This window comes from Bombina bombina, chromosome 9 (assembly GCF_027579735.1).
Source record: "Bombina bombina isolate aBomBom1 chromosome 9, aBomBom1.pri, whole genome shotgun sequence".
Taxonomy (NCBI): Eukaryota; Metazoa; Chordata; class Amphibia; order Anura; family Bombinatoridae; genus Bombina; species Bombina bombina.
The window spans coordinates 204,349,768-204,377,342 of NC_069507.1; the positions used below are offsets into that span (position 1 = coordinate 204,349,768).

Consider the following 27,575-nt stretch of genomic DNA (forward strand, 5'->3'; position numbering starts at 1 on the left):
AACATCAGTTATAGAAACCTTTTGAGTATAAATACGGGTTTTCATCTTTATTGGCTGTTAGAACAGCTCAATTACAATATGAACACTAGATGATTTGACGCGTTTTGAGCATGTGCTTCTTCATAGGTTAGTATAAATATTCATGGTTGTTACCGTATAATTTCTTTCTTTTCAAGTGTACATTATGAGTGTCCTCAGAAATTTTCTGATAGGGGATATCAGCTACACATTAAAAATTGCCAGCCAACAACTACCTAGTAAGTTAAATATCTGTTTATTACTATTGGAATATATAGATGGTTGCACAGTTATTTAAAAAAAATACTCTATAATCTGTATGTGTATGTTTCTTATTGGTAGAGATTTACTCATTTGTTTGCCCACTCTTTTATTTATTTAAATGGGTTTTCTGTTGGATTAAAGTATCTGTGAACACGTTATTTTTAAAAGCAGAATATTGAAGAATAAACATACCGTATATGTCATAAAAATAAAATGTAAGTTTAACCCCTTAATGACAGCCGACATACCCTGTACGTGGGCTGTTGTTTTTACATTAAGGGGTTAAATATTGTGGCTTTTGAATACAGCGGCGAGACCAGGCTATTGCTAAGTAATAGCGCGTCTCACCGCTTTTGGCGATGGGCACGCTATTACCGTGGTGAAAACCCCTTAAGGACATGCAATGTACAGGGAATGTCTGTTCCATTAAGGGGTTAAAAAAGTGTCCAAGTTTTTTTTTTTTTTTTTTTAAACCCATTATATTTTTCAGGATCTGTTATGGATACTTTAGCCAGACACCCGTCCCCTTCAAATCTGTACTTACTGGAAGGGAGTATTTAGAGAGAGCAATCCAGCTGCCTGCAACTAGAATGGCACACAAATAAATGATTATGCCGCCCCGCCCCCTGCTGTTGCACAACTTGTGTGGGTGCATGACTTGTCAATCAACCCGGATGACTCATTCCAGGATGATTTAACTCCACACCCTCTGAATGGGTGGAGAGGTTAGAAAGCAGCTAACTTCCAGCCACTGCTTCTTAACATAGGCTTAGTAGGCGCATATGAGCATTTTTAAATATATACGTATATGAAGATATATATAATCATATACATATATATTTACATTGCGGTCTATGGAAACACAGTTCCCATAGACCGCAATATATAGGCACTTTTTAGTGCCGTTTTTTTCCAACCACCCAACTCCCTCCAACTTTAGACCCAAAAAACTGCCTAGTGCAGTTGTATTTTTTTTTTTTTAAAAAGCTACAATACCCTTTCTTTTTAGGGCATTTGGGGCACTTTTAGAAAATTAACCTTAATCTCTGGTTATTTTTCTGAGTGTTAATTGCTACCGCGAGGTCGGGGTAGCAATAACCACCCACTTGTAATGGCTGGTTAATTATTGCGCTCCCGCAAACGGGCAATCTAGCCCATAGACATCAAATACCTTTAAAAATAAAAAAATATATATTTTATAATGGGCTAGATTACAAGTGACACGGTATATCTAATTTTTTTGCAAGCAAGAACATTGCTAGCGTTAGGGTTTTTGCACCTCTTGGGTTCCCCTGGTATTTCAAGTTGAAAAATTCATTATTTTGCGCTAGCGGTAGCCCAAAAAGTGCAAAAAACACCCTACTCACAAAAACAATCTTTTTCGCCTTCCCCATAGAAATCAATGGAAAAAAAACACCCTACCATAAGCCCCTAGCCTAATAACCCATAATCTGCCATCCCCCTACATCACAAAGTACCTAAATAAATTGTTAACCCCCCAAACTGCTATGCCCCCATACCTAAATAAACTGTTATCCCTAAACTGCCATCCCCCACAATGCAAAGTATCTAAATGATCTATTAACCCCTAAACCTCAATCCCCCCATGTTGCAAACTACCTTAATAAAATATTAACCCCTAATCTGCCATCCCCCTACAATGCAAAGTAATACACTATTATCTAAACCCCCTAATCTAACACCCCCTGACTTATTCCAAATTATAGTGCCCATATATTAACTAAAAAAAATCCTAACTACCTAAAAAATAAAAAAACGTATCTGTAAAATCAAATTGAAACCTAATCTTACCTAAAAAAAAACAAAAAACTACTATTACTGGAAATGAAAATTACATTACAACAAATTAAAAATCCTACCATTTACAAAAAAAACTACCATTACAAAAATTAACAAACGAAATTACCAAAAATTTAAAAATATCCTATTCTTATACCCCTTAAAAAAAATACACCCCAAAATAAAAAACCCTATTCTAAAAATAAACTACCAATACCCTTAAAAGGGCCTTTTGTAGGGCATTGCCCTAAATCGATCAATTCTTTTGTGGAAAAAAATATTAACCCCCTAACATTACAACCCCCCCCAAAATAAAAAAAACCTAACTAAAAAAATCCTAAACTGCCCATTCCCCTGAAAAGGGCATTTGAATGGGCATTGGCCTTAAAAGGGCATTCAGATCTTTTGCAGACCAAATAAAACTGAAAAACCCTAATCCTAAAAAAATTAAAAAAAAACCTAAAAAAATAAAAAAACCTGCGGCTCTCCATCTTCATCCATTTTGGGTCCATCTTTCATCTTCATTCCGGTGGCGGCTGTCCATCTTCTATCTTCATCCGGTGGCAGCGGCAGGAAGGTCAGCAGGCGATGGTGGTGGGTATGCCGGTGGTCCTCTTCTAATCTTGAATGTATCCAGCCACACACTGAATAGTGAATGCAAGGTACCCCTTTTATATAGGGGTACCCTTGCATTCCTATTGGCTGATTTAAATCTTCAAATTCAAACCAGCCAATAGGATGATAGCACAATTGCGATTTCTCTGGACTTGTAATATTCCAATGTTCTTCAGATAGGGCAAAAAGTTCTTTGTATTTTATATATATTGAAATATCTATTTAAAATAAAAAGAACATTTTCTTCTATGTGAAGAACATTGGAATATAAAATATGAAGAAAGCATGGTTGTGATGTCCGGAGTCCTGAAGTTTGCAATGTTCGGGTTTTGCATGCGCACAAACCATCTACTTTCAACTTGTAATACGTGTGCTAACCTGCGCTTGTTAAATGTTTACTGGTGATGTTTACGCTTGAGTGAAAGCTTTAAATAGCGTGCCCCTTATAATCTTGCCCTTGTGTTTAATGTCCTATTCATTTATTGCAAGACTTCAGAAAGTCTTAGAATCACAAGGTTTTTATGTCCTTTCAGTTATGGCATGAGTTTGCGTTTACGCACAAGATATGGAGGAGTTTTTTTTTACACTGACGATAAAAGGAAGCCTTGATTTGTGGTAAAAGCAGAGATTGTAATACCTCCTGAATAACAAGTGTGCAGATAATAAAGGTGTAAGTTGGGGCTTAATAATTCCAGTGAACCAGTATCACTCTACTTATAAATGCATATAAAATATGTATCCTAAAATGTTTATTTTATATATCAGTTTGCTCCTCTTTGTAATAGAATGTGTCCTTTTTGGGTGTTTTTTTTTTTACCTTTTCCCCTTTGCTGTGGCCAATTAGAGACAGATATACATCAGCTCCTGCACATCTCAAGCTATCACTGTGCATCTTTTAGGAGGGTTAGGATTTTTAACTCCTTTGACTGAGCTCCACTCTTTCTGAAGGTACTGGAAGTACTACACTTTTCATATTTACATTACAGGAGAAATAAATAATGCAAGATTCACTAGTCATCATTAAAGGGACAGTATACAGCAATTTTCATTTAAAGGGACAGTAAACACCAGAATTTTTGTAGTTTAAAAGGGTAGATAATCCCTTTATTACCCATTCCCCAATTTTGCATAACCAACACAGTTATAATAATATACTTTTTACCTCTGTAATTACCTTGTATCTAAACCTCTGCAAACTGCCCCCTTATTTCAGTTCTTTTGACAGACTTGCATTTTTAGCCAATCAGTGCTGACTCCTAGGAGCTTCACATACCTGAGCTCAATGTTATCTATATGAAACACATGAACTAACGCCCTCTAGTGGTGAAAAACTGTTAAAATGCTTTCAGATTAGAGGCAGTCTTCAAGGTCTAAGAAATTAGCACATGGACCTCCTAGATTTAGCTTTCAACTAAGAATACCAAGAGAACAAAGCAAAATTGGTAATAAAAGTAAATTGGAAAGTTGTTTAAAATTACATGCCCTATTTAAATCATGAAAGATTTTTTTTTACTTTACTGTCCCTTTAATTGCATGTAATAGACACTACTATACAGAATAATATGCAACAATACTGATCTAAAAATCCAGTATAAAACCATTTAAAAGCTTACTTAGAAGTTTCCAGTTTAGCTCTGTTAAAAAGATTAGCTGGAAGACCCACTGAAAGCAGACACTCCCCCCTCCCCTTTCTTCTGCATATGAAAAAACAGGAGCAAGCTGGAGTAGGTATACATTAGTATTCTCCTAAAACTTTGGGGATTGGTTAGGAGTCTGAAAATCAGCGCAATGTTATTTAAAGAAAAGCTGTATAGGCTATATAAATGGATCATCTACAAAACATGCATGCAAAGAAAAATCTAGTGTATAATGTCCCTTTAAACAGTTTCTATGCAATTTACATTTAGAGCTTAATGTGTCTTTAAAGGTGAACAACCCATACTGATTGAGTATGTGGCTATTGCTTTATGTAAAATGGCATTATAGCATGTCTCTGCATATCAGTATTGATTTAAAGCATCTTTGTTGTATCAATGTTTTAGAAATAGCTTTCTTTCATGTAATTGGCAAGAGTCCATGAGCTAGTGACGTATGGGATATACAATCCTACCAGGAGGGGCAAAGTTTCCAAAACCTCAAAATGCCTATAAATACACCCCTCACCACACCCACAATTCAGTTTTACAAACTTTGCCTCCCTATGGAGGTGGTGAAGTAAGTTTGTGCTTGATTTTCTTCATTGATATGCGCTTCTCAGCATTTTGAAGCCCAATTCCTCTCAGAGTACAGTGAATGTCAGAGGGATGTGAAGGGAGTATCACCTATTGAATTCTATGGTTTTCCTCGCGGGAAATCTTTTCATAGGTTCTCTGTTATCGTTCGTATAAATTCATCTCCTACCTCCCTTATTCAGATCGACGATATACTCTCATATTCCATTACCTCTACTGATAACTGTTTCAGTACTGGTTTGGTTATCTGCTATATGTGGATGGGTGTCTTTCGGTAAGTATGTTTTTTATTACTTAAGATACTCTCAGCTATGGTTTGGCACTTTATGTATTAATGTAAAGTTCTAAATATATGTATTGTACTTATATTTGCCATGAGTCAGGTTTATGTATATTTCCTTTTGCAGACTATCAGTTTCAAAATTGGGAAAACATATTTAGGAAGTTATTTTTTCTTACCTGGGGTATAGTCCTTTTCTTCAAAATTGACTGTTTTCTTTAATTTTCGCAGGCAAAATTAGGCTCGCAAGGCTGCAAAATGCTAATATTTATTGCGTCATTCTTGGTGCGAGAATTTTTTTGGCGTGAAGGTAAGTTCGGTGACGCAAATTCGCCATTTCAGACGTCTTAGTTGACGCCAGGTTCCTTGCACAAGGTTGCGTCTGCCATGACGCGAGTTGCGTCATTTCCGGTTGTTGTTAGCGCCAAAATAATTTTGCGTTGCGCGTCATACTTGCCGCTAAATAATTTAATTATTTAAACCCCACTTCCTATATGCCTCTTTTGTTCATCCAACCTGGACTGTAATCACAACAGATGCAAGTCTTTCAGGTTGGGGAGCTGTCTGGGAATCTCTGACAGCACAAGGGGTTTGGAAATCTCAAGAGGCGAGGTTACCAATCAATATTTTAGAACTGCTATTTTCAGGGCTCTTCAGGTTTGGCCTCTGTTGAAGAGAGAACCATTCATTTGTTTTCAGACAGACAATATCACAACTGTGGCATATGTCAATCATCAGGGTGGGACTCGCAGTCCCCTAACTATAACAGAAGTATCTCGGATACTTGCTTGGGCGGAATCCAGCTCTTGTCTAATTTCTGAGGTACATATCCCAGGTGTAGACAATTTTGAAGCGGATTATCTCAGCCATCAAACTTTACATCCTGGGGAGCGGTCGCTCCATCCAGATGTGTTTTTTTCAGCTTGTTCAGCTATGGGGTCTTCCAGAAATAGATCTGATGGCTTCCCATCTAAACAAGAAACTTCCCAGGTACCTGTCCAGGTCCAGGGATGCTCAGGCGGAGTCGGTGGATGCGTTTGCAGTTCCTTGGTTTTACCAACCTGCTTATATCTTTCCGCCTCTAGTTTTTCTTCCAGAGTGATTTCCAAGATCATCATGGAACATTCGTTTGTGTTTCTGGTAGCACCAACATGGCCTCACAGGTTCTGGTATGCGGATCTTGTCCGGATGTTCAGTTGTCAACCTTGGCCACTTCCTTTAAGACAAGACCTTCTGTCTCAAGGACCTTTTTTCCATCAGGATCTCAAATCGTTAAATTTGAAGGTATGGAAATTGAACGCTTAGTGCTTAGTCATAGAGGTTTCTCTGACTCAGTGATTGATAGTATGTTACAGGCTCGTAAATCTGTTTCTAGGAAGATTTATTATTGAGTTTGGAAGACTTATATTTCATGGTGTTCAACTCATAAATTCTCCTCGCATTCTTTTAGAATTCCTAGAATTTTACAGTTTCTTCAGGATTGTTTGGATAAAGGTTTGTCAGCAAGTTCCTAGAAGGGACAAATCTCTGCTCTTTCTGTTTTATTTCACAAAAAGATTGCTAAGCTTCCTGATATTCACTGTTTTGTTCAGGCAATGGTCCGTATCAAGCCTGTCATTAAATCAATCTCTCCTCCTTGGAGTCTTAATTTGGTTTTGAAAGCTTTACAGGCTCCTCCTATGCATTCTTTGTATATTAAACTACTTTCTTGGAAAGTGTTGTTCCTTTTGGCTATCTCTTCTGCTAGAAGAGTTTCTCAATTATCTGCTCTTTCTTGTGAGTCACCTTTTCTGATTTTTCATCAAGATAAGGCAGTTATGCGGACTTCATTTAAATTATTACCTTAAGTTGTGAATTTTAACAACATTAATAGGGAAATTGTTGTCCCCTCTTTGTGTCCTTATTCTTTGGAAAGATCCTTACATTCTCTGGATGTTGTAAGAGCTTTGAAATATTATGTTGAAGCTACTAAAGATTTCAGGAAGACTTCTAGTCTATTTGTTGTCTTTTCTGGTTCTAGGAAAGGTCAGAAAGCTTCTGCCATTTCCTTGGCATCTTGGTTAAAGCTTTTGATTTATCAAGCTTATTTGGAGTCGGGTCAGGCCCCGCCTCAGAGAATCACAGCTCACTCTACTAGATCAGTCTCCACTTCGTGGGCTTTTAAGAATGAAGCTGCAGTTGATTAGATTTGCAAAGCAGTGACTTGGTCTTCTTTGCTTACATTTACTAAATTCTACCATTTTGATGTATTTGCCTCATCGGAAGCAGTTTTTGGTAGAAAAGTTCTTCAGGCAGCTGTTTCAGTTTGATTCCTCTGCTTATGTTTTGGAGTTACACATCTTGGGTATTACTATCCCATACGTCACTAGCTCATGGACTCTTGCCAATTGCATGAAAGAAAACATAATGTATGTAAGAACTTACCTGATAAATTCATTTCTTTTATATTGGCAAGAGTCCATGAGACCCACCTTTTATATGGTGGTTATGTTTTTTTTGTATAATTATATTTCAATTCCTTTTTTGATGCTTTTTACTCCTTTTTTTCTATCACCCCACTACTTGGCTATTGTTAAACTGAATTGTGGGTGTGGTGAGGGGTGTATTTATAGGCATTTTGAGGTTTGGTAAACTTTGCCCCTCCTGGTAGGATTGTATATCCCATATGTTACTAGCTCATGGACTCTTGCCAATATGAAAGAAATTAATTTATCAGGTAAGTTCTTACATAAATTATGTTTTTCACTGTGCAAGGGGCTTAAAGGGACACTAAAGTAAAAAATAAACTTTTAAGATTCAGATAGAGCATGCACTTTCCATTTCACTTGCATTATCAAAATCAGGGGCGGAACTACTATTGGTGCAGCAGGGGCATATAGTATATATAAAAATGTGTACACTCCTAAGGCAGAGGAACCTTTTATTAGTGCAGTTTGCAGGTCTGGCCATCTAAATCTATCCTCAAAATCATTAAACAGAGGAGCACGCATATCACTGTTGCTTAATACTGAGTAACCTTTGGGGGGCCCAAAAAATTATTTGCACCAGGGTCCTCTGTTGCGTAGGTCTGCTACTGATCAAAATGTGCACACTTTCTGAGGCACCAGCTACTACTGACCATGTGCACAAATACACAGTATATAAGTATATGCATTTTGTGATTGGCTTATGGCTGTCAGACGATGCAGGAGGAAGGAAAATGGAAATAACTTTGAAATTTGTCCGAAAAAAAATCTACTACTTATTTGAAATTTAGACTGTGCTGTTGCATTGTATTTTTAGTATGCTTTTGTTGATTCTGCAATTCTGCTGTATTTAATCTTCTTTAAAGGGACACTGTAACCAAAATTTTTCTTTCATGATTCAGATTGAGCATGAAATTTTAAGCAACTTTCTAATTTACTCCTATTATCAAATTTTCTTCATTCTCTTGGTATCTTTATTTAAAATGCAAGAATGTAAGTTTAGATGCCGGCCCATTTTTGGTGAACAACCTGGGTTGTCCTTGCTGATTGGTGGATAAATTCATCCACCAATAAAAAATTGCTGTCCAGAGTACTGAACCCAAAAAAAGCATAGATGCCTTCTTTTTCAAATAAAGATAGCAAGAGAACAAAGAAAAATTGATAATAGGAGTAAATTAGAAAGTTGCTTAAAATTGCATGCTCTTTCTGAATTACAAAACAAAATGTTTGGGTTCAGTGTCCTGTTAAGGAGCATATATCTGTATATCACATGTACCCAAGTTCAGTTTGCCTGTTTCAATGATGATTCAAATTACAAAATCGATGATACAGTTCACCTCACCACCAGCTCTTTAAGCTTGCATGATTTGTCTTTTATTGCACTGGGAATGATGCATATAACATTACCACCTGCTGAGCAAGCGCAGTCTATAGATGTATGTGCTTAGGGCATATAGGTGTATGTATGTCCAGGGCTTAGTAAAAGGTAATATTAAAATAGTGATAGAATTAAAAGTATTTTGCTAATGTAGGTGCACTGAAATATGCGTCTAATCAAAATTTAAATGTACAGATTTGTATTTCAAATTTGAATATAATGTCCATTTACTGGAGATGTTTCAACTCAGTTCAAATATAAAGGGATTAGAGGTCTCCCTAACATGGAAAAACATAGAAATTTAGAATTCTGTCATTATAAATTCACTGAATGGTCCTTTTTTGGAACTAAGGGTGATACAAATTAATAATGAAAGTTTAATTTGGACCTTACTGTCCCTTTAAGTCTCCATATATCACCACAAAATATACTGTAACACAAGACTTAAAGCAGTTACAACTTCAGCCTACTTAGAAAATTAGGTCTGATCATTTTTGGGTTTTTTTTCAGTTGGTAAAAATTGGTTTGCTAGTGTTATGTATATCTTTTCAAAGAGTAGATATTTTTGCTAATATGTAGCAACACAAACATTTTGTGAACCAGCTCTATGTAGTACAAGCCAATTAAATATGTTAATACAGTTAGATGTTTCCTTAATGGTGGCAGCTTGGCAAAAAGAGAGTGAGCCTCAGTGGACCTCAGACGTCTGACTGCATACTGAGGGTAATAAAATTCAGAATACCAAATAAAGACAAATAAATACCAAATAAAGACATGTAAAATACTGTGTGAGTACATTTTCTCTTGGTAAATACATATCTGGGTACAGCTGCAAATATTGTTTATCAAATTGTCATGAATGTTTTAATTGATAGATAAATAATAGTTCTGTTTTTTAGAGTACCCAATGCCATTAGCAGCTTTACTGTTTGCTTTTCCAGATTAGCACCCTGTAAAAATTCTATCAAAACTTCAGCCCACATGTATCTCGTAAATATACATAGTATATCTCGTAATTATACATAGTATATCTCGTAATTATACATAGTATATCTTGTAATTATACATAGTATATCTTGTAATTATACATAGCATATCTCGTAATTATACATAGTATATCTCGTAATTATACATAGTATATATGTATATATATATATATGTATCTCGTAAATTTGTGTTTGTATGTGATGCATGTGTTTATCTAATTTAGTTAGATTTGGGGTGTGTGTATATATATATATATATATATATATATATATATCAGAACAGGAGTAACCAGATTTGATATTATCTGTTTATTTATTTTAAGTAGTAGCTTAACACACTTTGAATGTTTCATTATGCTTGTGCTATATCCAGACAGGTGTAAAGCACCCCCATTGGACTAAGGAGGAGGGGTAATAGGTAAAATGTACTAATCCCTGTCTCTGCCCTTTTAGATAGGCCACATCCCACAACTGCCTAACCAAACCTCCAGACCACCTGACTTTGCTTTCAGATTATTTACAACTTCACCGGGCCCCTGCCCCGATCCTGCCCATGGAAAGCCCATAACTAGGCTTCCACCCATCCACCTTGTCCCAACCTGTGGAAAAGCCTGAGACTCTACCGAGGAGTGTTTGCCCGCCCATAATAAGGATTCTTACTATGCCACATAGTTGTTGTGAAAAATAGATTTGTACTAGTCAGTGTTCTTTTATTTAATTAAACATTTACTGCTTTTCATATTAATTTACTATATATATTTTACATTTATTTATTTATTTTTTAAAACAGAGATAAGACCGACGAGGTATCTTTTGAAGTGTGCAAAGAGCCTCAGAAGATGGCAACATCCCTAAAAGAGTGTGTAGCCTGGCTCCACGCCTACTTCCGTGAGCCCTGGAAGGTGCAGAAACTATCTATCCCTAATTTTCACCATCCCATTTTTGAAAAAGGTATTTGGCTGTATATCTTCTTGTGGTTTCATTGTTTTGCATTGCTCTGTGATCACTTAGAAATTATCCCATATTTGTTGTCCTACCCCGTATAGTTGACTCTTGTCAAGCATTCTGTAATGAACAGCAAACCACTTTCCTGTCTTCTCAGTGTCAGGTAGAGTGCTGTTGTTTCGAATATAAAAACTGGAATCAATGTCTGAGAGGCTCAGCTCACCACAAGTCCTTACTGATGCACTGAACGTTAACAGCGCAGTGTTTCAACAGAGGTCAGTGGTATCAGAGCAATGGGACTAAACTTAGTAGCTGAACTCTCTCTAGAATTGTAATCAGCTCCTACAAAACAAATATTAACTAAGTACCAGAAAGTAACTGTAAGTTTATAAATTTGAATATCAAAGAAATATATACCTTTATATAAGTTTACTCTCACTAGCCAGACGAATGCAACTTTAATTGCATTAAAGTTGCATTCGCCTGGCTAGCAACACAAGACCCAATTTTTTCTTTAGCATGCAATTGTAAGCAACTTTCTAATTTATTCCTATTATATTTTTTCTTTGTTCTCTTGCTATCTTTATTTTTAAAAGCAGGAATGTAAGCTTAGGAGCCAGACCATTTTTAGTTCAGCACCTAGGTAGTGCTTGTTGATTGGTGGCTACATTTTGCCGAGGTACCCAGGGCAAAGGTAATCTTAGTCAGACAGTCCTGGTTAAGGCCTCACAGGGAAAAGCGCAGCATAAAAGCAGTTGAATACCAAGTCAGTTACAAACAAGGGGTTAATACAAAAGCATAGAGAGGGGAAACAGAAGTCAAACCAGTATATGCAAGTAGTATTTGCCAGAGTATGAGGTTCAGTAACTTAATACACAAGCAATCACATGCTACAAACACAGAGCTAAAATATAATTATATCTGTAGACTACTACAATTAAGGCATAATTGATCTCCCAGGCCCCCTTAAAGGACAGAAATCACTCTTTTAGACATACACCTTTCATGACATAGAGGTGCGTATTATTCATATCTTGGTCTCCACATTCTCTGTGTGTTCCGAGTGCTTGTATTAATGTTGGCATGTTTTCTAGTAATTCTTGGCTAGAGCAGTTAAAATGGTGCAGCTCAACTTTTGACTTGATCTAGATGAACAAATTTGAGACCTTACAGACGTGATTGACAGAAATAATAAGAATGGTCTTATTGTCTAAGACTAATCGTTATATGATATATCCCAAACTGCATGGAAAGTGTTAAGTTTTCTTTCCCATGCTACATGACAAATGAGCCTTTACTAAAGCACAATTAGACAGTTGTATAAACACAGTCGGTGAGTTACATCACATTAAGTAACTGTGCAGTAGCTTCAATAAACAGATTAATATCTAGTACGCTATTGGAAGTGCTGCGCATTCAAGTTGCTAATCTCTAATAACAAATTGCAATAATTTGTACTTGTAAGCACTTTAATACATTGTTCTGATGCTCACATTGTTAGCATTATTATTTCTAATGAAATGATCACATCATTACAGTTAGCATTCAATATATATGCACATATAACAAACTGAGAACGTGATGGTAACACGCTTAACTAAACAAGGGAAAATGTATGCATAGAAAAATGTACTCGCACAAATGGATGTTTTAATAAACACAAACAAGGCATTTATATAAATGTTCAAAGAAGCATGAAAAGCTTTTTTTATTGACTGTGTTCCAGTAGCTGCCCTGCTCAACAGAGGGCCCTGGTGCAAGATTTTTTTGGGGCCCCCCAAAGGTAACTTAGTAAAAAGCAAAAGTGATAAAATACATTCTGGTCTGTGTATGATTTTGGGGATAGATAGATGGACCTGCTACTTGCACTAATAAGAGGCTCCCTGCACTAGGATTGTACACATTCTGCACACACCTATGTACAGACAGGCTGTTATGGGCCACCCTCCTGCTCTTGCGCCCTGGTGCCACTGCACATGCTGCCCCAATGGTAGTTCCGCCCTTACTGTGTTCTAAAATGTATCTTTTATATTTATTTTTTTATTTCTGTGCTGAGTAGACTTAATTTTTCCGGATTGTGTGCCCTTTCCTTCATTGCACTTGTTGGAATTATCTCTCTCAACCAATAATAATGTATGCTGCAGTTTTAGTTGTACACAATATACACTGTAGTGTTGTTTAGTTGTATACAATATACACTGTAGTGTTGTTTAGTTGTACACAATATACACTGTAGTGTTCTTTAGTTGTACACAATATACACTGTAGTGTTCTTTAGTTGTACACAATATACACTGTAGTGTTGTTTAGTTGTACACAATATACACTGTAGTGTTCTTTAGTTGTACACAATATACACTGTAGTAGTGTTTAGTTGTACACAATATACACTGTAGTGTTGTTTAGTTGTACACAATATACACTGTAGTGTTCTTTAGTTGTACACAATATATACACTGTAGTGTTCTTTAGTTGTACACAATATATACACTGTAGTGTTCTTTAGTTGTACACAATATACACTGTAGTGTTGTTTAGTTGTACACAATATACACTGTAGTGTTGTTTAGTTGTACACAATATACATTGTAGTGTTCTTTAGTTGTACACAATATACACTAGTGTTCTTTAGTTGTACACAATATACACTGTAGTGTTCTTTAGTTGTACACAATATACACTGTAGTGTTGTTTAGTTGTACACAATATACATTGTAGTGTTCTTTAGTTGTACACAATATACTCTGTAGTGTTCTTTAGTTGTACACAATATACACTGTAGTGTTCTTTAGTTGTACACAATATACACTGTAGTGTTCTTTAGTTGTACACAATATACACTGTAGTGTTCTTTAGTTGTACACAATATACATTGTAGTGTTCTTTAGTTCTACACAATATACACTGTAGTGTTCTTTAGTTGTACACAATATACTCTGTAGTGTTCTTTAGTTGTACACAATATACACTGTAGTGTTCTTTAGTTGTACACAATATACATTGTAGTGTTCTTTAGTTCTACACAATATACACTGTAGTGTTCTTTAGTTGTACACAATATACTCTGTAGTGTTCTTTAGTTGTACACAATATACATTGTAGTGTTCTTTAGTTGTACACAATATACATTGTAGTGTTCTTTAGTTCTACACAATATACACTGTAGTGTTCTTTAGTTGTACACAATATACACTGTATTGTTCTTTAGTTCTACACAATATACACTGTAGTGTTCTTTAGTTGTACACAATATACTCTGTAGTGTTCTTTAGTTCTACACAATATACACTGTAGTGTTCTTTAGTTGTACACAATATACTCTGTAGTGTTCTTTAGTTCTACACAATATACACTGTAGTGTTCTTTAGTTGTACACAATATACACTGTAGTGTTGTTTAGTTGTACACAATATACACTGTAGTGTTCTTTAGTTGTACACAATATACATTGTAGTGTTCTTTAGTTGTACACAATATACACTGTAGTGTTGTTTAGTTGTACACAATATACACTGTAGTGTTCTTTAGTTGTCCACAATATACACTGTAGTGTTCTTTAGTTGTACACAATATACTCTGTAGTGTTCTTTAGTTCTACACAATATACACTGTAGTGTTCTTTAGTTGTACACAATATACTCTGTAGTGTTCTTTAGTTCTACACAATATACACTGTAGTGTTCTTTAGTTGTACACAATATACTCTGTAGTGTTCTTTAGTTCTACACAATATACACTGTAGTGTTCTTTAGTTGTACACAGTATACACTGTAGTGTTCTTTAGTTGTACACAATATACACTGTAGTGTTCTTTAGTTGTACACAATATACTCTGTAGTGTTCTTTAGTTGTACACAATATACACTGTAGTGTTCTTTAGTTGTACACAATATACTCTGTAGTGTTCTTTAGTTGTACACAATATACACTGTAGTGTTGTTTAGTTGTACACAATATACGCTGTAGTGTTCTTTAGTTGTACACAATATACACTGTAGTGTTCTTTAGTTGTACACAATATACACTGTAGTGTTCTTTAGTTGTACACAATATACTCTGTAGTGTTCTTTAGTTGTACACAATATACACTGTAGTGTTGTTTAGTTGTACACAATATACGCTGTAGTGTTCTTTAGTTGTACACAATATACACTGTAGTGTTCTTTAGTTGTACACAATATACGCTGTAGTGTTCTTTAGTTGTACACAATATACACTGTAGTGTTCTTTAGTTGTACACAATATACACTGTAGTGTTCTTTAGTTGTACACAATATACACTGTAGTGTTCTTTAGTTGTACACAATATACACTGTAGTGTTCTTTAGTTGTACACAATATACACTGTAGTGTTCTTTAGTTGTACACAATATACATTGTAGTGTTCTTTAGTTGTACACAATATACGCTGTAGTGTTCTTTAGTTGTACACAGTATACACTGTAGTGTTCTTTAGTTGTACACAATATACGCTGTAGTGTTCTTTAGTTGTACACAATATACATTGTAGTGTTCTTTAGTTGTACACAATATACACTGTAGTGTTCTTTAGTTGTACACAATATACACTGTAGTGTTCTTTAGTTGTACACAATATACGCTGTAGTGTTCTTTAGTTGTACACAATATACACTGTAGTGTTCTTTAGTTGTACACAATATACACTGTAGTGTTCTTTAGTTGTACACAATATACACTGTAGTGTTCTTTAGTTGTACACAATATACACTGTAGTGTTCTTTAGTTGTACACAATATACACTGTAGTGTTCTTTAGTTGTACACAGTATACACTGTAGTGTTCTTTAGTTGTACACAATATACACTGTAGTGTTCTTTAGTTGTAGACAATATACACTGTAGTGTTCTTTAGTTGTACACAATACAAAAAAATAGAACAAAGGGAATTTGATAATAGAAGTAAATTGGAAAGTTGTTTAAAATTGCATGCTAAATAATGAAAGTTTATTTTGGACTTTACAGTCCCAATGCACTACTGGGAGCTAGCAGATTATTGGTGGCTGCACATATATGCCTCTTGTCACTGGCTCATCCGGAGTGTTCAGCTATCTCCCAGTAGTGCATTGCTGCTCCTGAATCTTCTTTACAACAAATAATACTAAGAGAATAAAGCAAATTTGGTAATAGACATAAACTGGAAAGTTGTTTTAAATGGTATGCTCTATCTGAATTGTGAATTTTTTTTGGGGGGGGGGTTCACGTCCCTTTAATTGTGTACAGAATTTGATCAATCTTACTAATTAAAATGTCCCTTTTAGTTAAATATATATCCATAGGTAAAAATTAATTCATTAAAGGGATATTCTGATCCAAAAATGACATGTTCTGTATTTCATAAGAACATTAAGGCCTAGATTTAGAGTTCGGCGGTAGCCGTCAAAACCAGCGTTAGAGGCTCCTAACGCTGGTTTTGGGCGCCCGCTGGTATTTGGAGTCAGTGATTAAAGGGTCTAACGCTCACTTTTCAGCCGCGACTTTTCCATACCGCAGATCCCCCTACGCCATTTGCGTAGCCTATCTTTTCAATGGGATCTTTCTAACGCTGGTATTTAGAGTCGTTTCTGCAGTGAGCGTTAGAGCTCTAACGACAAGATTCCAGCCGCCTGAAAATAGCAGGAGTTAAGAGCTTTCTGGCTAACGCCGGTTTATAAAGCTCTTAACTACTGTACCCTAAAGTACACTAACACCCATAAACTACCTATGTACCCCTAAACCGAGGTCCCCCCACATCGCCGCCACTCGATTAAAATTTTTAACCCCTAATCTGCCGACCGCCACCTACGTTATACTTATGTACCCCTAATCTGCTGCCCCTAACACCGCCGACCCCTGTATTATATCTATTAACCCCTAACTTGCCCCCCACAACGTCGCCGCAAGCTACTTAAAATAATTAACCCCTAATCTTCCGACCGCAAATCGCCGCCACCTACGTTATCCCTATGTACCCCTAATCTGCTACCCCTAACATCGCCGACCCCTATGTTATATTTATTAACCCCTAATCTGCCCCCCACAACGTCGCCGACACCTACCTACACTTATTAACCCCTAATCTGCCGAGCGGACCTGAGCGCTACTATAATAAAGTTATTAACCCCTAATCCGCCTCACTAACCCTATCATAAATAGTATTAACCCCTAATCTGCCCTCCCTAACATCGCCGACACCTACCTTCAATTATTAACCCCTAATCTGCCGACCGGAGCTCACCGCTATTCTAATAAATGTATTAACCCCTAAAGCTAAGTCTAACCCTAACACTAACACCCCCCTAAGTTAAATATAATTTTTATCTAACGAAATAAATTAACTCTTATTAAATAAATAATTCCTATTTAAAGCTAAATACTTACCTGTAAAATACATCCTAATATAGCTACAATATAAATTATAATTATATTATAGCTATTTTAGGATTAATATTTATTTTACAGGCAACTTTGTAATTATTTTAACCATGTACAATAGCTATTAAATAGTTAAGAACTATTTAATAGTTACCTAGTTAAAATAATTACAAATTTACCTGTAAAATAAATCCTAACCTAAGATATAATTAAACCTAACACTACCCTATCAATAAAATAATTAAATAAACTACCTACAATTACCTACAATTAACCTAACACTACACTATCAATAAATTAATTAAACACAATTGCTACAAATAAATAAAATTAAATAAACTATCTAAAGTACAAAAAATAAAAAAGAACTAAGTTACAGAAAATAATAAAATATTTACAAACATAAGAAAAATATTACAACAATTTTAAACTAATTACACCTACTCTAAGCCCCCTAATAAAATAACAAAGCCCCCCAAAATAAAAAATTCCCTACCCTATTCTAAAATACAAATATTACAAGCTCTTTTACCTTACCAGCCCTGAACAGGGCCCTTTGCGGGGCATGCCCCAAGAATTTCAGCTCTTTTGCCTGTAAAAAAAAACATACAATACCCCCCCCCCAACATTACAACCCACCACCCACATACCCCTAATCTAACCCAAACCCCCCTTAAATAAACCTAACACTACCCCCCTGATGATCTTCCTACCTTGTCTTCACCATGCCAGGTTCACCGATCCGTCCTGGCTCCAAGATCTTCATCCAACCCAAGCGGGGGCTAGACATCCACTGAAGAAGTCCAGAAGAGGGTCCAAAGTCTTCCTCCTATCCGGCAAGAAGAGGACATCCGGACCGGCAAACATCTTCTCCAAGCGGCATCTTCTATCTTCTTCCATCCGATGACGACCGGCTCCATCTTGAAGACCTCCAGCGCGGATCCATCCTCTTCTTCCGACGACTAGACGACGAATGACGGTTCCTTTAAGGGACGTCATCCAAGATGGCGTCCCTCGAATTCCGATTGGCTGATAGGATTCTATCAGCCAATCGGAATTAAGGTAGGAATTTTCTGATTGGCTGATGGAATCAGCCAATCAGAATATAGTTCAATCCGATTGGCTGATCCAATCAGCCAATCAGATTGAGCTCGCATTCTATTGGCTGATCGGAACAGCCAATAGAATGCGAGCTCAATCTGATTGGCTGATTGGATCAGCCAATCGGATTGAACTATATTCTGATTGGCTGATTCCATCAGCCAATCAGAAAATTCCTACCTTAATTCCGATTGGCTGATAGAATCCTATCAGCCAATCGGAATTCGAGGGACGCCATCTTGGATGACGTCCCTTAAAGGAACCGTCATTCGTCGTCTAGTCGTCGGAAGAAGAGGATGGATCCGCGCTGGAGGTCTTCAAGATGGAGCCGGTCGTCATCGGATGGAAGAAGATAGAAGATGCCGCTTGGAGAAGATATTTGCCGGTCCGGATGTCCTCTTCTTGCCGGATAGGAGGAAGACTTTGGACCCTCTTCTGGACTTCTTCAGTGGATGTCTAGCCCCCGCTTGGGTTGGATGAAGATCTTGGAGCCAGGACGGATCGGTGAACCTGGCATGGTGAAGACAAGGTAGGAAGATCATCAGGGGGGTAGTGTTAGGTTTATTTAAGGGGGGTTTGGGTTAGATTAGGGGTATGTGGGTGGTGGGTTGTAATGTTGGGGGGGGGGTATTGTATGTTTTTTTTTACAGGCAAAAGAGCTGAAATTCTTGGGGCATGCCCCGCAAAGGGCCCTGTTCAGGGCTGGTAAGGTAAAAGAGCTTGTAATATTTGTATTTTAGAATAGGGTAGGGAATTTTTTATTTTGGGGGGCTTTGTTATTTTATTAGGGGGCTTAGAGTAGGTGTAATTAGTTTAAAATTGTTGTAATATTTTTCTTATGTTTGTAAATATTTTATTATTTTCTGTAACTTAGTTCTTTTTTATTTTTTGTACTTTAGATAGTTTATTTAATTTTATTTATTTGTAGCAATTGTGTTTAATTAATTTATTGATAGTGTAGTGTTAGGTTAATTGTAGGTAATTGTAGGTAGTTTATTTAATTATTTTATTGATAGGGTAGTGTTAGGTTTAATTATATCTTAGGTTAGGATTTATTTTACAGGTAAATTTGTAATTATTTTAACTAGGTAACTATTAAATAGTTCTTAACTATTTAATAGCTATTGTACATGGTTAAAATAATTACAAAGTTGCCTGTAAAATAAATATTAATCCTAAAATAGCTATAATATAATTATAATTTATATTGTAGCTATATTAGGATGTATTTTACAGGTAAGTATTTAGCTTTAAATAGGAATTATTTATTTAATAAGAGTTAATTTATTTCGTTAGATAAAAATTATATTTAACTTAGGGGGGTGTTAGTGTTAGGGTTAGACTTAGCTTTAGGGGTTAATACATTTATTAGAATAGCGGTGAGCTCCGGTCGGCAGATTAGGGGTTAATAATTGAAGGTAGGTGTCGGCGATGTTAGGGAGGGCAGATTAGGGGTTAATACTATTTATGATAGGGTTAGTGAGGCGGATTAGGGGTTAATAACTTTATTATAGTAGCGCTCAGGTCCGCTCGGCAGATTAGGGGTTAATAATTGTAGGTAGGTGTCGGCGACGTTGTGGGGGGCAGATTAGGGGTTAATAAATATAACATAGGGGTCGGCGATGTTAGGGCAGCAGATTAGGGGTACATAGGGATAACGTAGGTGGCGGCGGTTTACGGAGCGGCAGATTAGGGGTTAAAAGTGTAATGCAGGGGTCAGCGATAGCGGGGGCGGCAGATTAGGGGTTAATAAGTGTAAGGTTAGGGGTGTTTAGACTCGGGGTACATGTTAGGGTGTTAGGTGCAGACTTAGGAGGTGTTTCCCCATAGGAAACAATGGGGCTGCGTTAGGAGCTGAACGCTGCTTTTTTGCAGGTGTTAGGTTTTTTTTCAACTCAAACAGCCCCATTGTTTCCTATGGGAGAATCGTGCACGAGCACGTTTTTGATGCCGGCCGCGTCCGTAAGCAACTCTGGTATCGAGAGTTGCATTTGCGGTAAAAATGCTCTACGCTCCTTTTTTGGAGCCTAACGCAGCATTTGTTTGAACTCTCGATACCAGAGTTAAATTTATGGTGCGGCCAGAAAAAAACCCGCGGAGCGTTAACAGCCCTTTTACCGCCGAACTCTAAATCTAGGCCATAATTTTTTCATTTGTGAGCCTAGATCACTTTGTTTAACTACCAAGCAGAACACATTATTGTTTGCTTTATAATTTACCTTTTGGTTTTACTCATATTTTTGTATTTGAACAAATAAAGCTTTATGCAGTTATGATGCTTTACATACTCACCAGAAATATAGGGCTAGAGCACTTGAAATTAGGGATGAAACATGAATATATTCTTACCAGGTACAAAGCTTTTTTTGGGACCACTAGAAATAAGAAACAATATACTTCCAACGATATGCATGTTATACAATGTAGGTGGCAATTTATGTTCTGTGAGAATGATTTTAGTCACAGATGAAATGTGTAAAATTCAGTTTATTTCATCAAATAAAAAATGCCTCTCTTTTCTTTGTACAAGTATACTGTACCTGCAGAGCTTTCTGTGTTGTAGAACAACATTTAATAGCACTTGACAGCTGAAAGTAAGTTGTGCAGAAATTCATCTTTCTTATTTTAAATACACAATATTGCTGGCTGCAAAGTTAGCTTGACTCAAAATATGGGCTGGAATCCACTGTGCTTTGCACTAAATTAAAAATATACTATACTGTAGTTACTGCTCTCTGTAATGTGCAGCATTGTGGTTGACTGCATTGTGGAGAGGGATAAATTATATCAGAGTTTCCATAAAATAGAATATATATTTATATATAGATATAGATATATATATATACAGTATATAGGGCTTGAAATTTCCACTAGTCCCAGACAATTTGGAAATTGTAGCGTGCGACTTAGAAATTTTACTCTTTCTTTTAACATTGTGTCCCTATGGTCTAGTCTAGTGGCTTATGTAAATATGTGTGTGTGTGCGTATATATATATATATATATATATATATATATATATATATATATATATATATATATTTATATATATATATATATATATATATATATTTAAAACAAGGAGTAAAAGAGGACCATTATAATCCAGCACATATAACTCATGAACTATTAGCATTACCACAGGTAAAAGAGACATATTGCAAAATAAATGTGTTTTATTTAATCACAACTGGCAACATAACATCTAACAATCTGCATCAAAAAGTAAGCCATATGTAAATAAGTATCAGATTCTTGTGGAACATGTCCATCATATATATCCGTTATCCGGATCCATGGTGAAAACACCCATTAGGATATACAAAAATGAAATAAATGTTGAATTTTGTTTTGCAATTATCCAAAGTTCAAAAAATGAGTGGTCTATCAAAAAAGTCCAAATGAATGCAGCAGTGTTTGCAACAATATTTTTAGCAATATTAAACATTGTTGCAAACACTGCTGCTATGGAGTGATAGTATTTACTCTTATGATCCTACCTAAGTGAACCCATCAACAAAGGATACCAAAAGAACAAAGCAAATTTGATAAAATAATTACATTTATAGTGTTATGTTTTTTAACAGGTTATAATTAAACTTTCGTGATTCAGCTTTCCAATATACGTATATTATTTAATGTGCTTTGTTTTCTTGTTATCCTTTGCTGAAAAGCATATCAGTTGCAGCAATTCACTAATGGGAACTAGCCACTTATTGGTGGCTGGCTATATATATATATATATATATATATATATATATATATTCTGTATATGCGCCCCTTGTTATTGCCTCAAACAATGGGCTACATTTATCATAGGTCAGGCTTATTTAACATTGCTCGCTGGGGCTGTCAATCATCCTGATCGGATCAAGATGATTTCACTCTGCCACCATTTAGGTGGCGGATAGCTTAAAGGGACAGTATAGACTCATTTTCATATAACTGCATGTAATAGACACTACTATAAAAAATAAGATGCACAGATACGGATATAAAAATCCAGTATAAAACTGTTTAAAATCTTACTTAGAAGATCTCAGTTTAGCTCTGTTGAAAAGGTAGCTGGAAAGCCCACTGCAAGTGGGAAATAAGACACTCCCCCCTCCCCCTTCTTTTGCATATGAAAAGACCCTTTACACAAACAGGAGCAAGCTGGAGTAGGTAGCTGACGGTATTCACATAAAACTTTGGGGCTTGGTTAGGAGTCTGAAAATCAGAGCAATGTTATTTAAAAATAAGCAAAACTATACATTTAAAAAAAAAAAAAAAAAACAACTTTATGGGCTGTATAAATAGATCATCTACAAAACATTTATGCAAAGAAAAAATGAATGTATAATGTGCCTTTAAGCTTAAAGGGACACTCAGGTTAGATTACATTTTCATGATTCAGATACAGCATGTCATTTTAAACAACTTTCAAATTTACTTCCATTAACCCCTTAATGACAACTGACGTACCAGGTACGTCATGCATTAACAAGTAGTTAATGACAATGGACGTACCTGGTACGTCAGTTGTCTAGGAGAGTGCTGGAAGCGATCGCAATCGCTTCCAGCAGCTCTCAGGGTATTGCAGTGATGCCTCCATATGGAGGCATCCTGCAATACCTTTTTAGAAGACTCCGATGCAGAGAGGGCAACTCTGTGGCCCTCTCTGCACCGGTAGTTCGTTGGTGGGTGGGAGCGCAACAGGGAGGTGGGTGGGCGGCCCATCGCTACCCGGCATCCGGTTCCTAGAAGTGCAATGTGCACGCCGGGTGCCGGGAGCGCGCAGGGGCGCGCGTGCGCGCGCATTAGCTGGCCACTGACACCAATGAGGGAAGAGGGGGGGGGGAAATATATATTTTTAAAATCATATAAAAGGATCTGGGAGGGGGAGGGGGGTAGGGGTATTGTGGGGGGCTGCTACACTACAGAAAACCCCCCAAAAAAGAAAAAAAGCAGAAAATACTTATATGTTTTTGTGCAAATTGGGTACTGGCAGACAGCTGCCAGTACCCAAGATGGCCGCAATTAGATAGGGGAGAGGGTTAGAGAGCTGGGGGGGGGGGATCATGGAGGTTGGGGCTAAGGCAGGAGTCCATCACAGCTAAAATATTTTATTTTTTTTATAAAAAAAAAAAAAAAACTCCTTTTATTTAGTACTGGCAGACTTTCTGCCAGTACTTAAGATGGCGGGGACATTTGTGGGGTGGGGGAGGGAAGAGAGCTGTTTGGGAGGGCTCAGGGGGTGGGATGTGTCAGGTGGGAGGCTGATCTCTACCCTAAAGCTAAAATTAACCCTGCAAGCTCCCTACAACCTACCTAATTAACCCCTTCACTGCTGGGCATAATTTACGTGTGGTGCGCAGCAGCATTTAGCGGCCTTCTAATTACAAAAAAGCAATGCCAAAGCCATATAAGTCTGCTATTTCTGAACAAAGGGGATCCCAAAGAAGCTTTTACAACAATTTGTGCCATAATAGCACAAGCTGTTTGTAAATAATTTCAGTGAGAAACCTAAAATTGTGAAAAATGTAAAGTTTTTTTTTTATTTGCTTGCATTTGTCGGTGAAATGGTGGAATAAAATATACCAAAATGTGCTTAGATCAATACTTTGGGTTGTCTTCTAACAAAAAATATATACATGTCAAGGGATATTCAGGTATTCCTGACAGATATCAGGGTTCTAATGTAACTAGCGCTAATTTTGAAAAAAAGTGGTTTGGAAATAGCGAAGTGCTATTTGTATTTATGGCCCTATAACTTGCGAAAAAAGCTAAGAACATGTAAACATTGGGTATTTCTAAACTCAGGACAAAATTTAGAAACTATTTAGCATGGGTGTTTTTTGGTGATTGTAGATGTGTAACAGATTTTGGGGGCCAAAGTTAGAAAAAGTGTGTTTTTTTCCATTTTTTCCTCATATTTTATTATTTTTTTTTAGTAAATTATAAGATATGATGAAAATAATGGTATCTTTAGAAAGTCCATTTAATGGCGAGAAAAACGGTATATAATATGTGTGGGTACAGTAAATGAGTAAGAGGAAAATTACAGCTAAACACAAACACTGCAGAAATGTAAAAATAGCCATTGTCATTAAGGGTAAGAAAATTGAAAAATGGTCCGGTCATTAAGGGGTTAAAAAAAAATGTGCACAGTCTTTTATATTAACAAGTTTTAAGTCACCAGATCCTACTGAGCATGTGCAAGAATTCACAGACTATACGTATATGCATTTGTGATTGGCTGATTGCTATCACATGGTACAAGGGGAGTGGAAATATACATAACTTTGAAATTTGTTATAAAAAATCTACTACTCATTTGTAGTTCAGACTAAGTGCTATTCCATTGTCTTGTTATCTTGCATTTGTTGATTATGCAAATCTAATGTGTTGACTGGTCCTTTAAGTCTTAAGACCGCTACTACGTAAATATCTAAAACACCAGGCCCGAAGCTGCTTTTGCAGCTTGATAAATGGTACTCAATGTAGTGGATTGTTGCTACTTAATAAAGCATAACAAATTGATAATAGAAGTACATTAGAAAGTTGTTTAAAACTGCATGCTTCATCTGAATCATGAAATAAACATTTTGGGTTTTATATCCCTTTAATAGTAACTCAGAAAACAAATAAAATATTTAACTAAAATTAATTTGTTGTTACTGTCCCTTTAATGTAGCTATATACTACTCAAATGCACACAACTTAGTGAAGATACACATGCTTAGTTACATAATGTGAAACTACTTTTTTTACACAAAATCTTGGGGGGGGCCCAGATGTGGCCCTCAAGCTATAATAGTGTAGCACTGAGTTTCACAATGACTATTAATAATGTGGAGCATTGTAAATTGTCAGATTCTTGCTGCCGTATTTATTTTACAAAAACTACATGATGCAGGAGACAAATTGCCTCGTTACTTCCCTGTTCACCTCACATACTGCACCTTGCTGTGGTCAGCATATTCGCCCTTTGTTTGTCTGTCTTGGGCTGTTTTTACGATTCCTTATGTCTGTATAAAAGCCATTTATCTACATCTGTAGACCTTTATACATACACTCATATCTTCCTAATGGTACTCACTGCTCAGGGAAGAATGAAAATAAATATATATACAAATACATTTTGATGAAAGCTGCGGTCTGTTATGCACATAAAATGAGGATATTAAACCCTTTTGCTGCCAGATAGGAGCCTGTATCTACAGTATGTAATTGCTCTTTTATACTTTAACATTGTAATATAAATATAGACACAAAAGTATTGCAATACATAAATAATAATATACGTCCAATTGTAGGAAATAAGGTTATTAAATGTATGTGGGGTCTAAGAACATATTAATTATCTACATTAGAAAGATGACCTTTTCTACCTCAAAGGGACAATAAAAACATTGAGATTTGTATGTAAAATGTTGTTATCTAAAAAACAAAAAAAGGAAAATCGCCACCTGGACTCAAGTATAGTATTTTCATAACATAAAACAAGCCTAATATAAAATCTGCGTACCAGAATTAAAAAAGTTAAAAACACATCAAAGCCCCAAATAAGGTGACTGCCGTGAAGTCTTAGGGGTAGATTTACCATACGCTGTAGCGTATCATGTCCGACAGACATCGCTGAATGCCGACAGCATACGCTGTCGGTATTTATCATTACACAAGCAGTTCACCAGAACTGCTTATGCAGTGCCGCCCACTGCAGATTCGTGGCCAATCGGCCGCTAGCAAGGGGTTTCAATCAGCCTGATCGTATAGGATCGGACGGATTGAAGACCGCAACCTCAGAGGCAGCAGACAAGTTATGAAGCAACAGTTTTTAGACCGCTGCTTCATAACTGCTGTTTCCGGTGAGCCTGAAGGCTCGCGCGGAAACAAGGGGAACAAAGGCCATTCGGATGTTGTTAAATCTACCGCTTACTGTACTCAGTCTGCTCCCGATTCACTATCATCTAAGGGTTTTGTGACAATATCCACAACCTTGGCCGCTGGTCCGTAAGTTTCACCGTGTAAGTATCATCGGTAGAATTAAACGGAAATTGAAGTAAAGCGTACAGGAACACCTTAGGAACATTGATAACTCTTTTGAGAAACAGTGTCTCAGAACATGATAATACCAATCCAGCAGGACTAAATGTGAAAGTCATCGAGTGGATCCAACGTCAAATTGGTTCACAATAGACTACTCAAACTTAGACAGAGAGAGACCTTCTGGATCTACACACTCTGAAAAGTTTAAAGTTTACATCCAGAAGGGTTAAACACAGACTTATATATACAGGTGTTTCTGATCTAATTCAATATATCAGATGTACATCTAATCACATCAGATTGTCATTATTTTTAATATACGAATTTATCTCAGTATTTGTACTATTTTATTCTTTTATCTTAACATAGTGCAAATATGATCCTTAGCGTATAGAACAATAATAAGAGCCCACTATCAATTTTATCTTTTACTAATTAGGATTTTTGAGGTTAAGTTACTAAGGAGTTACTTTTTCTATTTTAAATATTTTTTAATATGCTTTTTGGATGAGTGAGATATATAATATGTATTAATATGTATTTGCATATGTTAAAATTGTCTTGTATATACATCGTATTAAGTTTATTGCAGCATTGATTGATACGGTATATAAAGGGAGAATGTCTCTCAGAGACGTACACCATTTTACAAAGTTCCCCCCAAGTGGGAACAAAACACGCGTCGAGATTTAAAGTGTTCCCACGCCCACCGCTTGACGTAGCAGAGCATCTCTCTGACTGCTCACAGACTGCCAAACACCAGGATCGGGACATTAGAAACGGTGGACGCTGAACCCATACCTCACACTGTAAAACTTACGGACCAGCTGCCAAGGTTGTGGATATTGTCCCAAAACCCTTAGATGATAGTGAACCGGGAGCAGGCGGAGTACAGTAAGACTTCATGGCAGTCACCTCAGTTGGGGTTTTGATGTGCTTTTAACTTTTTTAATTCTAGTACGCAGATTTGATATTGGGCTTGTTTTTATGTTATTAAAATACTTCAGTTCAGGTGGCGCTTTTTTTTGTTTTTTAGATATCTGTTTCCATTTGGGGCTTCATTACGATACATCCCCTTGAAGAGCTGCACC

General features: G+C 36.5%; 1 protein-coding gene across 1 annotated transcript in view; it reads left to right on the plus strand.

The window, feature by feature from the left end:
• Positions 1 to 27,575, plus strand: part of MGMT (O-6-methylguanine-DNA methyltransferase) — a 306,974-nt gene that overhangs the window by 3,899 nt on the left and 275,500 nt on the right. Inside the window, exon 2 of the mRNA XM_053692976.1 lies at positions 10,828 to 10,988. Coding sequence (XP_053548951.1) covers positions 10,828 to 10,988 — 161 coding nt within the window. The remainder of the gene's footprint in view (positions 1 to 10,827; positions 10,989 to 27,575) is intronic.